The sequence below is a fragment of the Vicugna pacos genome, chromosome 10 (assembly GCF_048564905.1).
Source record: "Vicugna pacos chromosome 10, VicPac4, whole genome shotgun sequence".
NCBI classification, from domain to species: Eukaryota; Metazoa; Chordata; class Mammalia; order Artiodactyla; family Camelidae; genus Vicugna; species Vicugna pacos.
In genome coordinates this window covers 11,971,080-11,984,711 of record NC_132996.1, presented here as the reverse complement: position 1 = coordinate 11,984,711, position 13,632 = coordinate 11,971,080, and the positions used below count along the sequence as shown (strand labels likewise).

At 35.7% G+C, this 13,632-nt stretch overlaps 1 protein-coding gene across 6 annotated transcripts in view; it reads left to right on the top strand.

Annotated features, from left to right (window-relative positions):
* DEUP1 (deuterosome assembly protein 1) overlaps nucleotides 1-13,632 on the top strand; it is an 89,819-nt gene that overhangs the window by 40,754 nt on the left and 35,433 nt on the right. For all 6 annotated transcript variants that reach the window (XM_072969014.1, XM_072969013.1, XM_072969012.1 and 3 more), the window contains 3 exons: nucleotides 2,098-2,203; nucleotides 6,531-6,728; nucleotides 8,319-8,405. In XM_072969014.1, the coding sequence (XP_072825115.1) occupies nucleotides 2,098-2,203; nucleotides 6,531-6,728; nucleotides 8,319-8,405 (391 nt within the window). The remainder of the gene's footprint in view (nucleotides 1-2,097; nucleotides 2,204-6,530; nucleotides 6,729-8,318; nucleotides 8,406-13,632) is intronic.

Here is a 13,632-nt window from a genome sequence, read left to right as displayed (position 1 = left end):
TCTGGAGCTGTCTCACAAGGGCCAGTGCTGAATTCCAGACATTGCCAACTTCCCTTCAATGCATGATTCAATCTAAAATCTCATAGTTATTCATGTATTTGGCTGATACAGTTCTTCTATTATGCCTGCTTGCTATCTTCTATTTAAGCTTGGTATATATTTTGGTCTCCAGACTACATCTTTCTCGTTTGGAGGGTAATCTTTAGTTCTACCATAATGAGATTTGGTAAAAAGGTAGATATTTAACTTTTCACAGCTTCCATTGTATTTTAGATTTTGGACATAATCTTCTCAGCCCTCATCTTTCCCACTGACTGTTTTTAATCATTTTGGTTTGTTCTTACACGAAAGTGGTCCTATCTTCTTTATTGTTTTGATTTTTTTTTTCACTTGGACTCTTGTTTCTTCTTTGCAGTTGTATTAAAGTGAAGCAGACCAGGCTACAGGATGTAGACACACAATAGTTCTATAATAGTAGCACTTCAATGTTTTCATTCATTTTCGGAATTGTTCTCAATAATCCTAAGATTTTGTTGGCTTTTTTCCTTTACTTATAGAAGCACCTTGGGCTGCTGTGTTCTGAGAATTAGTGAAAATGATTCCCACACTCCTTTCCTACGTGACAAATGATAGTTCCTTTATATCTTTATATTATCGTGATTATTGTTTTTTTCTTGAACTTGTCCACATTAAAGTTTGACATTTGTTCCTTTAATTCACTGAAATTTATAAGATCATCATGAAGTTTTTACCATTTGGTTCTACATTTCACTCCCTGAATTCCTTAGGAAGAATTGAAAAATAGGAAATTTCATTTTTCACTGTTTCAAAATCATAGCAAATAAGAAAAATTTAAGATTGATCCCAAAATAATGTTTTAGGAGAATATTGGATAAAATGCTCACCATATATTATTGAGTGGGAAATAAAAAGGGACTGAAAAATAATGTGTACAGTACACCCTAATGTACTGTAAAATAATGTACAGTGCATATATGTTTTTATACACATATGCATAGGCAAAAAAGGCAGTTAGTATGCACAAAAATGCTAACAATGGTTTTTCCTAGATGATAACATTATAGCAGTATGTACTCTGATGAACTCTGTTTTCTACAGTTAACATATATATTTGATAATCAGAAAAAAGCAATCCAGTCCAGACACATGTACCTCAGGGATATCACTATTAATTTATATCTTTAAAAGGTACAAGTTTTCAATTACTTCAGTCAAGTTATTTTCAATCTTTATGTTAGTTATTTCTCTGTCATTACATAGATTTTGTTTTGTTTGTGTGGTTTAAGTTTTTGATTTGTGGAACTTTTAAAGAAGTTCATTGGAAATTAAAATTATGTTCACTTACAGTCTCTACTAGGCTAGTCCAGCAGTAGGTGGAAAGCGTACTGCTTTTCTTGTCTGGTTATCCTTATTTTTCTGTTTTAATGATTTTTTAAAATTTTTACCAGCTTCCCTGATGTGGAAGTGAACATTACCTTGTTTATAGTTCTCCAAACTTGCTGTGGAAATAGTACATTTACTAGTCTCTGATTTTCCTCTCTAGTGTCCTTATGTGGTTGCAATTCCATTTTATAAATTGAGCAGCCAAAGAATAGATGTATTTGAGCTCTCTTGGGGTAGACTGTCAGATTTAATCATTTTGGATCACTTTTATGGAGTAGTTACTCCCCTCTGACATCTCCTGACATAGTTCCTTTCCACAGTGTAGGAGTAAGTCGGGTGTATTTCCTTTTTTAAAATGGATTTCTAAGCTGTTTTATTATAAGAAACAGTCTTTTCTTCTTAATCCAAAAATTTTATCTATATATGCAAATCCAGTATTCAGCCAACTTATAATGTACAATAGAAATTCCATATTAATTACTACCTTTTATTTTTTTGCTAAAACCATTTTCACTCAGTTAAATATGTAAATACTTACGGGGTCTGAATGTATTAGAACTTGCCATTCCTGTAACTAGAAATGTTTCCAACAGACTAATAATCTAACTCTGCAACCTACAGTGGCCTCAATTAACATTATAATTGTAACAGTTTAACAAGTTAAACTTAGTTTTCACCCGTTTTAATTTGTAGACTTGAATCATCTTATTCACCTTCTATTAAAGAACCAGAAAAAAAAAGGAAAGAGCTGTTTTCAGTGACCTCAGATCAACCAAATCATGAAAAAGAATTGAACAAGGTATGGAAAATAATGAGCTCCATTTTTCCAGGCAGGTCTGAAGTCTTTGAAGACAAAGGTGGAAAAAAAAATCTTTCCTCTCACTCCCTTCTTTTTCCTTCTATATTTTCCACTAAGATAGTAACCTACCAAGCTGCTTGTTCTGATACTTTGCTGTGTGATGCTATAAAAAACGCAAACGTTAGGTCATCCCTCTGCTGCTGGGAGACTGCCCGTGAAACGTCGGGGGCTGGGGCCCTGTGAGAGGGAGCTTCTAGCAGGAAGTGTGGGAGCACAGACCCAGGCGCTCAGCCACACGTTAGGGGCATGAGCTTGGGGACCTTGCCTCTGCGAGTTGCTCAGGGTCCTCATTTCTAGGATGGAGGTGCGATAATTAGTACCTACCTCACGAGGTTGTGATGAGCTAAGGTCAAATGAGCTAATAATAGCTGCTACTTAAATAGCTCTTGCCATGTGCAGAAGCTGTTCTAAGGGCTTAGCCAATCCTAATTCATGTATTCCTCACAACCATTTTATCAGGTAAGTACTAAGATTACCTTCTTTTTATGTTTGAGAAAACTAAGGCACACAGAAAGTAGGTAATTTCCCCCAATATTGCACAGTTAATAAGTGTCACAGGCCAGATTTGAGTCCAGGCAGTCTGGCTCCAGAGTTAATACTCTTCTTTAAGTTGAAATCCATAAAATCATGCAAGTAAAGCGCTTAGAACAGGACCTGCCTACCTCAGAGGAAGCGCCTTGTAGACGCTGGCTGTTGTTACTGTTGGTTACCCACGTTTGTCACTGAGCAGCTGACATGTGCCAGGTGCTCTGCCAGGAGCTGGGAACACAAGGGTGAACCTGGGCGTTCCCCTGAAGACCACATGATTCTCGGCTTCTACAAAAAATATCTCCCCTTCTTCCTTTAGTAAAATTCCCTAGTGACTCTCTTTCCATGAGTTTATCTTGGCTACTACCCACTTCTCTGGTCTTAAGGCTTAAAGGTTACACAGAATTCAGTGCTAGGTAATCTAAACAATTATTAAAAGGACGTGGCTCTGAGTTATCATCCAGGGCCCAGCACAATGCCTGACGCACAATAAGTGAAAATAAATATTTCGAGAATAAATTAATCAGTATTAAGGCCGAGGTCTCTCATGGTCGTATAGGGCTTTAAATTCAGTTGTTTGTGTAAATTCAGCAGGCATTTGCCGAGCATCCAGTAGGACTTCTGCTGGGCTGCTTCTATGCAGGAAATACAATGATATGAAAGACAAATCTGTCTCCCAAAGAATTGATATTCAGGCAACTAGTAAGTGTAGAAAAGGTGTTATGAATTAATGATCATTTCCCTTATATTTTTCACATAACCCCATGAAACTGATGTTATTGATATTTAAAACTATAACTTTAAAAACCTGTTATTTACTGGCGTCCCAGTGAATACATTATGATAAAAGGTTGGTTAAAGCCACCTAAAGCATATTTACACCATTCTTAACTTCATAGATTTAGGCAGAGCAATGAAATTTAGTAATACAAGAAATCTACTGATTTTTGCACAGTTCTGACATGAAGGGAGAGAATACAAGGTATAAATCTCCTCAGTCTCTAGGAGACTCTAGATAATGCATTGCTGTGCAGAAAAGGTAATGAATGAATTGTATACAGATAGCTATGGTTTCCAGCAAGTGTTTGTACAGGGCATTTGCATTCTCTTATAATAAAACCAAAAGAGCCATATACTAAGAATCTTGCAAGTATTTTTTTCTTCTTTTTTCAATAAGAATGATTTTCAATCATTTATTTTGTGATAAAATTGACATTTTAATTAAGCCAAAAATAATTGAGAGCTAGGTAAATTAATCTCACTTAAAAAGAAGTTTTACAGTATATCATGTTTTAATATCTAAATGTTATGAAAATAATAAAAAAAAGTTTACTCCTTCATAATGGTATACCCATTTTTTCACATTTTAAAAGTTCCATTTTAAAAGAACATGTTACACTATACCACAGGGATGAAGTCAGCAAGTCCAAGCTGGAACAAATGATAAAACAACCCCATTGTTCACCAAATAAACTGTAAGGGAAAAAAATGGAGAGAGGAGATTGGAGACTTGTAATCTTGTCCTGGAGTGAGAGAATTTGTACTCTGGTCTCCTAGTCTTCTCTTCTGCTCTTAGGAGCTGGGTAACTTAGACCCAGTCAGTTCCTTTCTCTGTCAGTCTTTTTTCCCCCCCATTTTTTAAAATGATGAGTTAGACTATGTGATTTCTAAGGTACATCCAACTCTGAAATTCCAACAGTGTAAATAAAAAAAATAGATGACAGGTTGATGGTATAAAGCGTGAGGATGGACCACCTTTGCCTTCCTGACCTGAGTACTTTCCATGTTAGGTCATCCTACTCTGGCTTTTTTCCATTGTGGAACCACCTTCTAGGGCTCTGATCATGGACGCTGTCCTGGAATCAGACAGCCTGTCACCAGAAATGTGACTGTGAAGAGTTACATACCTTAATTTTCTAACCTGCAAAGCAGAAAAGATAGGAGCCAGTCTCAATATGTGGGTGATGTTTAGAGTTGAGTTCTAATAAACAAGCTCAAAGAACATTTATTACACCTCTGATACAATTTTAAATTTGATAGTGCCTGCATATTTTATACTGAGGAATTGTTAATACTTTAAGATATTATAATAGTATTCTGGTTATGTTAGAAAAAAAAGAGAGTGTGCACCCTTATTCTTTTAGAGATATGTCCTGAAATGTTTAAAGATGAAATTTAAAAAAAACAATTTTAAAGTTCCCTGAGGTAAGTTAATATAAATCTCTTTGTGGATGGCCCCAACTTAACTCTCTAGCCATATTTCTCACAACACATGAGGTCCCAGCCACTCCAAACTCCCTTTAGTTCACTAAGGGTGCCTTCCCTCTCTCACTCTGGGCCTTCAGTGCATCCTTTGCCTGGGAGCCCACCTCTGCCACTGGCTTCCATCTGGCTTCCATTCATCCTTCAGTATTCATCTGATGTCCCTTCTTCTGGGAATCCTAACCTGACATCCCAGGGTGGAATAATCACCACTCTACTATGTACTACCACTGACATCCATTGCTGCACTGTGTTGTAACTTTTTTTTCTGTTTCCCACAATGGACTATAATTTTTTTTTTTAGATTGGTGACTGTATACTATATCTCTAAACCTCAAGAATTAGAGACATGAATGACTTCTAGAAAGATGGTATGAGGCTGAAGTGAGACAGTAGTAACAGGAATGGAGAGCAGAAGTGAGATTTAAGAGAGGTTGAAGTAGAGAGGACAGAATTTGCTCCCTGACTTGATTAGGGAGGATGATGGCGGGGAGGAGTCCAAGGTGATGCAGAGGTTTCTACTGTGGAAGGTTCAGCTAAAGTTAAGAATATGAGACTCCACAGGCTTAAGGAAAGTAGATGATACATTTTCATGGATGCATTCAGTTTGAAATTTGTCATAACATGATTCTGTAAAACATAGTATTTAGTCACAAATAGTAGAGCACAATTTAGTCCAAAAATCACTGAATGTAAAGCTGAAAGTTCTAAGTTCTAGTCCTAGCTCTGCCAGTGAATAACTTTATGACTTTGAGCAAGTCACTCATCCTCTCTAAGCCAGTTTTTTCTCCCTAAAAAATAGTCCATCAACCTCTGGGTTGTGGGTCCAGAACTCTACCACTGCACCAGATCTGGAGTGGTGATTTGATGAGTATGAAGTAAGTTATAACGAGATGAGTAAGTCCCACAATCTGCTGCTCGCAGCACACTGCTGTGGTTCACAGGTTTTGTGCACATAAAAGCGTGTTAAGAAGGTGAGCTCGTGTTAAATGTTCTTAGCACGCATGCACACGCACACAAAATTAAAACAACAAAGGGACACACACGTTTGGAGGTAATGGATATGATTATTATCCTGATTGTGATGATAGCAACACAAGTATATGTCCAAACTCACCAAATTGTGTCCATTAACTATATGCAGTTTTTTGTATAACAGTTATGCCTCAGTGAATCTGGGGGAAGCTTGATAATACTTTCCCTACCTTCCTGTCAAAGTAGTCATCAAAGTAGTATCAGTAGTTGGTAATGATGTACATACAATTGAGAACAGAAGTGAAAAAGAAATTTTAAAATTGGGAGGGAAAAGGTAAATGAATCATTGGGAGTAACTTTTTAATTAAGCATTGATCAGAAAAGGAGGGTAACGTGGGGCCAAAGTTTCACGACAGGATAGGAGGACTGAACATGGCCAGTAAGACCTTGCAGCAGCTTTATAAAGGGTGTGTTACTCTTTTCTGGGCTCTACCTGCTGCAGATGAGAAGCCAGCTCTATCAGGACGAAGAGTACCATAGCTCTGAGCAGGAAAGAATGAGGAGTGAAATCTCCGACCTAACAGAGGAGCTTCATCAGAAGGAGATCACTATAGCAACTATCATGAAGAAAGCTGCCCTTCTGGAAAGACAGTTGAAATTGGAGTTGGAAATAAAAGAGAAAATGTTAGCGAAACAGCAGGTATGCAAGCAGCAGGACAGGGTCTGTCCAGGCCACTCTCCTGCTCTGTGCAGAGAGTAGCCGTCATTGTTGCCTCACGGAAGCATTGTATTTTCCTGCATTGTTTCCGAGACGAACATCACGGAAGTGCTTTGTGGAGTCACATGAAGCCTTGGTGAGATAAGGCAAAGTGTCATCAAACGAGAACCGGGGATAAGTGGCAGCACAAGATAATTTCATTCAATCTATGCTGCCGTTTCCTAGTGACCCATGTTCTGATCACCCCTCTCCCAGTACGCGCTAGTCAGAGATTTCTTCCTGTATTTGTTTTCCCTCGTTCTCTGCCATTAACATTTTTGTCTCAAAAAAAGCTTCTATTCAAGTTGTCTTGGACACTTTCCATGCCCATTTCATGTCTTTATTTTAGGGTTTTAAAAAATGGATATTGAAACATGAAGATTAGTTCATATTTACTAAACATTCACTCAATGCATAGCATGGTTCACGGGGGAAAACAGCAATTATAACATCATACTGTTAAAATGCTGCAAGTAACTTCTAAGTCTTTCCTCCCCCCCCCATTTATTTTGAAATTCCCTCCATCCCTTTTTCATCATGAAATTAGTGGCCTGCTATTGAAAGTGTAAGGTTTCTCTGCTTTTTTACCCTAAATACAGAGGTTTTGCGAGCATCATTCAGTAATGTTCTAGGCAGATGAGGATTACTTCACAAATAACAGGGCTATTTAAATCCTGTGTATTATAAAAGCAAGAAAAGATTCTACCTTTGCCCAGTTATAAGCCTAAAACTGTGAGGAACTGGTATAATACACAGGAAAACAGCATAGATGGGACGATAGCATTGGTTGCACCTGTAAAGGAAATGATATTTTTTACTGGTGTCAACAGTGATTGGTGTAGTTGGATTATGAATGACTTTTATTTTCACCTTTATATTCTTCTATATTTTTAGGTTTCATCAAGGAGGATATATTTTGTAATTTACAAAGTAAATCTTTTTAAGGGAAGTGTTTTGTATAGAAATGAGCCCTAGGTAAATAAAACAGTAAAAAAGCAGAGATACTATGTCTAAGTACTGCCAAGTAGAAGAAATTGGGGAAAAAATAAAGAGACAAAACAAAGTAGTCCCAAAAAAAGAAGGAAATTCGGCAGAAATATCAGAAAGAACAAAATTGAACATGAAAATCTTATTTGCATGTTGTAAAAATTAATCAGGTAATGAAGAAATGTAATGGACAGTGTTATTTAAGCATGTTTTTGAAATTGTGGTTTTTCTGGTGATAATTTGCATATGGTAGAAAAATAGAAGTGAGAAATGGAATTTTGGAATGGAAAAGGAAAAAAGGTGGTGAATCATTATTGTAATTATCTTTTTAATTTAGCACCAGTCGGAAAAGGTAGAATGGGGCCTCCCAAAGGTCGGAGCACTGAATGAAAACACCTGATTTATGGTGATCCTGCCTAAGAAGTGAAGCGTTTCCCTTGGCCACACTCAAAATATTTATATTAACAAAATAAAATTAATTTTAATAGAATTGTGAACTTTTATTATGACTTTTACATTGAATTTTAACTACAAATCTCCTTTCAGTTCTCAGATATGAGATATAAAGCTGTCAGAAGTGAAAACACACACCTGAAAGGAATGATGGGAGATTTAGACCCTGGACGGTACATGGTAATATGCTGAAATCATTCAGTGAATTGATCAGAGAGGTTATGTAGTTGGTTAAGATTTACCCAGACATTATTTACTGAACACTTCCTATGTGCCAGGCATGTGGGGGTTGGGCTGGCAAATTATCTTACACTTGGATTGAATTTACTTTCATCCTCAGGCTAGAACATTTGAATTTCTAGTTTTTCTCCCTTGTACTTTTCTTGGATTGGGCTCAATTCTGATTATTTCCTTAAACGTACTACTTCCATGCTCTTGCTCTTGCTGTTGCCTCTGAAATCCTACATCCATGACTCCCATGTCAACCTTCCCCTTGCTGGAGTCGCCCCTGAAACTCTAGTCAGAATGAATGGTTCCGACTACACTTGTTTTGTATTTTGGTCTGACGTGTTTCATAGCTTATCACTTCCTCACAGGATGGTGGACAAGGACCATGCCTTACTAAATGTTTGTATCACCAGTACCTCCTGGCATCAGGGGTATAGAAAGTGTTCAGTGAATGTTGGTTGAATAAGAAGGCTGAATCAATGAATGATTGAGAATTGACCTTGTGGCTTTAAGCAGTGTCTTTACAGGTTTACATAAGGCAATTTAAGCTCTGTGCCTTCATTTCGGTAGTTTAATGTAACAGTTAAGGGTTGCTTTTTACATGCAAATAGGAGAACTTTTATTTATTGAACTAATGAAATACCATTGTTACTTGTTTACCATTTATTTGCCCTGAGTGAAAATTCTGAAATAAAATAATTTTCTGCCATTCAGGGTATGGGGTCGGGGGGTGGAGATCCGAATGGCATTTGCTTAACCTGGCCTCACGTTCCTCAGGTGTGAAGTGAGGAGTAGGATTAGGTGTTCTCCATGGACTTTCGTTAGGCCAGGACACTGTATTGCTTTTTTGTCAGTATTTTTATATTTATTTTTCATGTTTTTTAATGGAAGTATAGCTGATGTACAGTATTATATAACTTACAGGTATACAAGATAGTAATTCACAATTTTAAAGGTTATATACTCTTTATAGTTATTATAAAATATTGGTGATATTCCCTGTGTTATAATATATCCTCATAGTTTATTTTACACATAGTAGTTTGTACCTCTTAATCCTCTACCCCTGTCTTGCCCCTCCCCATCCCCTCTCTCCAGTGGTAACTGTTAATTTGTTCTCTCTATATCTGTGAGTCTGTTTCTTTTTTGTTATATTCACTAGTTTGTTGTATTTTTTAGATTCCACATATAAGTGATATCATACAGTAGTTGTCTTTCTCTGACTTTTTTCACTTAGCAAAATGCCTTCCAAGTCCATCTGTGTTGTTGCAAATGTCAGAATTTTATTCTTCTTTTATGGCTGAGTAATATTCCGTTGTATATACACACCATGCTTTCTTTATCCATTTATCTGTTGATGGACACTTAGGTTGCTTCTCTGTCTTGGCATTTGTAAATAATACTGCTATGAACATTGGGGTGCATGTATCCTTTCATATTAGTGTTTTTGTTTTTTTTCAGATATATACCCAGGAGTGGAAGTGCTGGGTCATTTGGTAGTTCTATTTTTAGTTTTTTGAGGACCCACCATACTGTTTCCACAGTGGCTGCACCAATTTACATTTCCACCAACAGTGTACGAGAGTTCCCTTTTCTTCACATCCTCGCCAACATTTGTTATTTGTGTTCACTTTGATGATAGCATTCTGACAGGTGTGAGGTGGTATCTTGCTGTGGTTTTAATTTGCATATCTCTGATGATTAACAATGTTTAGCATCTCTTCATGTGACCTCCCTGAAAAGATGTCTATTTAATTCTTCCACCTATTTTTTAATTGGGCTGTCTGAATTTTGATGTTGACTGTATGAGGTGTTTATATATTTTGGTTATTAACCCCTTATTGGTCATATTATTTGCAAATATTTTCTCCCATTAGTAGGTTTTCTCTACATTTTGCCAGTGGTTTGCTTTGCTGTGCAAAAGCTTTTAAGTTTAGTTAGGTCCCATTTGTTTTTTTTTACTTTTCTTTAGGAAACAATATCCCAAAAACTATTGCTAGGATTTATGTCAAAGGGTGTTCTGCCCATGATGATGCTGCATTTCTGTGATAGTATGCACATGTTCTCCTGATAGTCCCTATTCTAGCATCAAAGAGCAGAAGCATTCTGGAAGCATTCTGCCTTCTTTGGGCCTTGCTATGGATCCTGTGATTGGAGTATAGATGGATAAAAAGTGTAGTATATGTGGTTTCCCAATCTGTTATGTAAAATCTGTGTGACAACTAGGACTATTTCTAAACACTGGGCACCCAAAATAAATTGGATCCTGCCCTCTTCTGTGTCTTTTTTCTCTCACAAAATAGTTTTTGTGTTATTTTTAAAAATTTCAGTCTGAATGTTTTTAGGTGTGTATTCTGCTTCATGACAGCCCCAAACAAGCCTGCTTCATTCTGGCTCCTGTAGACATTTGACTTTGTTCATTTATTTGTTTTCATTTTTTTCAAGACATAGAACACATAAAGATGTGTAAAAAAGAAGCTAATTATCCCCTCTCCTATCTCCAATCCAAATTTGGATCCCAGAGCTATTCAGTGCTGACCAACTCATGTGTCTCATTCTATAACTTGTTCTTCGCTTGTGCACACATACAGAAGGGATGAGTTGAGTGTTCTTTTACAGAAATACATGTGTAATATATACATTATTCTAAACTGTTTTTTGACTATATCATGGACATTTCTACAAGTCAGTACAGAAACTATCTTTTTTCTTAACTTCTTAGAAAAAATAAATATATATACTTATGTAAAATATATATAAATTTTAATGAATTAAATCATAACTTATATACTAGTGACTTTAGTGCAGTCTCTTTTTTCCTTGCTTCTCCTCTTCTCCTTTCTTCAGTTTCTCCAGCCACCTTATAACCCACCCACCAGATAACACATGTTAACTATCCAATATGTATCATCTTGTATTTTTAAATATGGGTTAGGGGTTTTAACTTTTTCTAAAAATGGATTACGTTTTACATACTTCTCTGTGCCTTATTTTTGTTCACTCAAAATATCCTTTGAAAATCCTTAAAAGTCAACTGATGTAGGTCTTATGTGCTTCTGTGTAATAGCTTAATAATATCCCATGATGCAAACATATCAAAAGTTATTCAGCTATTTTTCAGAATTACAGTTGACCCTGAAAAACACGGGGGTTAGGGGAACTGACCCTGCACAGTCAGAAATCTGTGCATAACTTTATTTTTTATTTTTATTTTTTACTGAAGTCAATTACAGTGTGTCTATCTCTGGTGTACATGTGCATAACTTCACAATTGGCACTCCTCTATATTCAAGGATTCAACCAACTGTGGATCCCGCAGTACTGTAATATAAATTTAGCGAAAAAATCCATGTGTAAATGGACCTACACAGTTCAAACTCATGTTGTTCAAGGGTCAACCGTAACTCATTCATAATTAACAGCTCTGTCTCTAGGTTTTTGTACAAATAAGCAATACTATGAAGAACATCCTTATGCATACATATTGGAATAGCTTCCTAAGAATGGAATTGCTGATTCAAAGTATATGTATGTTTTAATTTTAAAATATTTGTTGTCAAATCATGTCTATCATTTTTGTATAAGAGTACCTTCTTCTTTCATCCTTACCACCAATAGATGTTTTTGCTCTTTTAAATTTTTGTTAAGTCTGATGGGTGTAAAGTGATTTCTCAGCAGTACTTTAATTTGCATTTCCCTGACTACACTTGAGCATATTTTTGCATACTTATTGACAATGTACTATGAATTAGTTGTAAAAAAAATAAGCTCAAGTTCATTTTCTTTGGGCTATCTTTTTCTTGTCAATTTTTAACAGCATTTTTCTAAATTTGTTGTTCCTAATTTTATTTATGATACCATTTTGCCATACAAAAAGTTTTAAACTTCTATGTCAAACATACAGGTCATTTTATTTATAGCTCGTGAAGTTCCTTCCTTGAGTAACGTAGTTTTTCCAACTTCTAGACAATATATATAGTTTCTTAGAGTTTCTTCAAAGATCTTTATATTTTTCATTTAATATTTAATCCCATTTGAATTGTAATTTTGTATGTGATATAAAATAGGAATCGAATTTAAATTTTTATATAAATTTTAAGCTCAGTTAATCCAGTTTTTCCTGATAATTTCCTCTTGGATTCTATTTGGAACTGAATTAAGTTTATATATTATCTTTAAAAGGATTGGCATTTTTGTGATAGTAAATTTTTCCATCCAAGTATACACTATGGCTTTCCATTTCTTCATCCCTTATTTTGTGCTGTTAGATAAGGCCTTACAATTTTCTTTATATAAGTTCTGTGCCTTTCTTTTTAAATTTATTCTCAGGCATTGTATAATTCTTGTCACTATGGTGAAGTGTAATGTTTTACTTTTTCCATATCTAAGAATTTACTGACTGGGGGGGGTGGAAACTCAGTGGTAGAGCATATACTTAGCATGCGCAAGGTCCTGGGTTCAATCCCCAGTACCTCCTCTAAAAATAAAGAAAGGAAGAAACCTAATGCCTCCCAAATAAATTAATTTAAAAAAAGAATTTATAGCTAATATAGGAAAAAAGTCAAATTATCTTTTAATTCTAGTAGTAATTTTACTAAAGTTTCTTAAGTTTTTTGAGATTACAATTTTATCAACAAAAATAGTTTTATCTCTTCTACTATTCATATCAGTAATTTTTGTCATATTGCATTTGCTATAACAGTCCAAGAGAATATTAAATAATAATCATGATTGCTGACAAATCTGTCTAATTTCTGATTTTAGATGAAATTGTTTTAGAGTTTTACTGTTTAGGATAATATTTGTTCTTGATTTATGGTCTTTATTATATGTTTCTATTCCTAATTCACTTAGAGCTTTTAAGATTTGCTGCTGGTTTTGTCAAATGCCTTTTTAGCATATATGACATCATGTAGTTTTTGTCTGTTAGTTGATGTGTAATAGACTATGATCCTGATATTGATCCACGTTTGAACTCCTGGAATAAACCTTCTTGGTCATTGTATTCATTTTCTAGGGCTTTCATAACAAAGTGCCACAAACTGGGTGGCTTACAACAACAGAAACTTACTGTCATATAGGTTCTGGAAGCTCCAAGTCCAAAATCAAGGTGTCAGCAGGGCCACGCTCTTTCTGAAACCTGTGGGGGAAGGATTCATCCTTGCCTCTTCATAGCTTC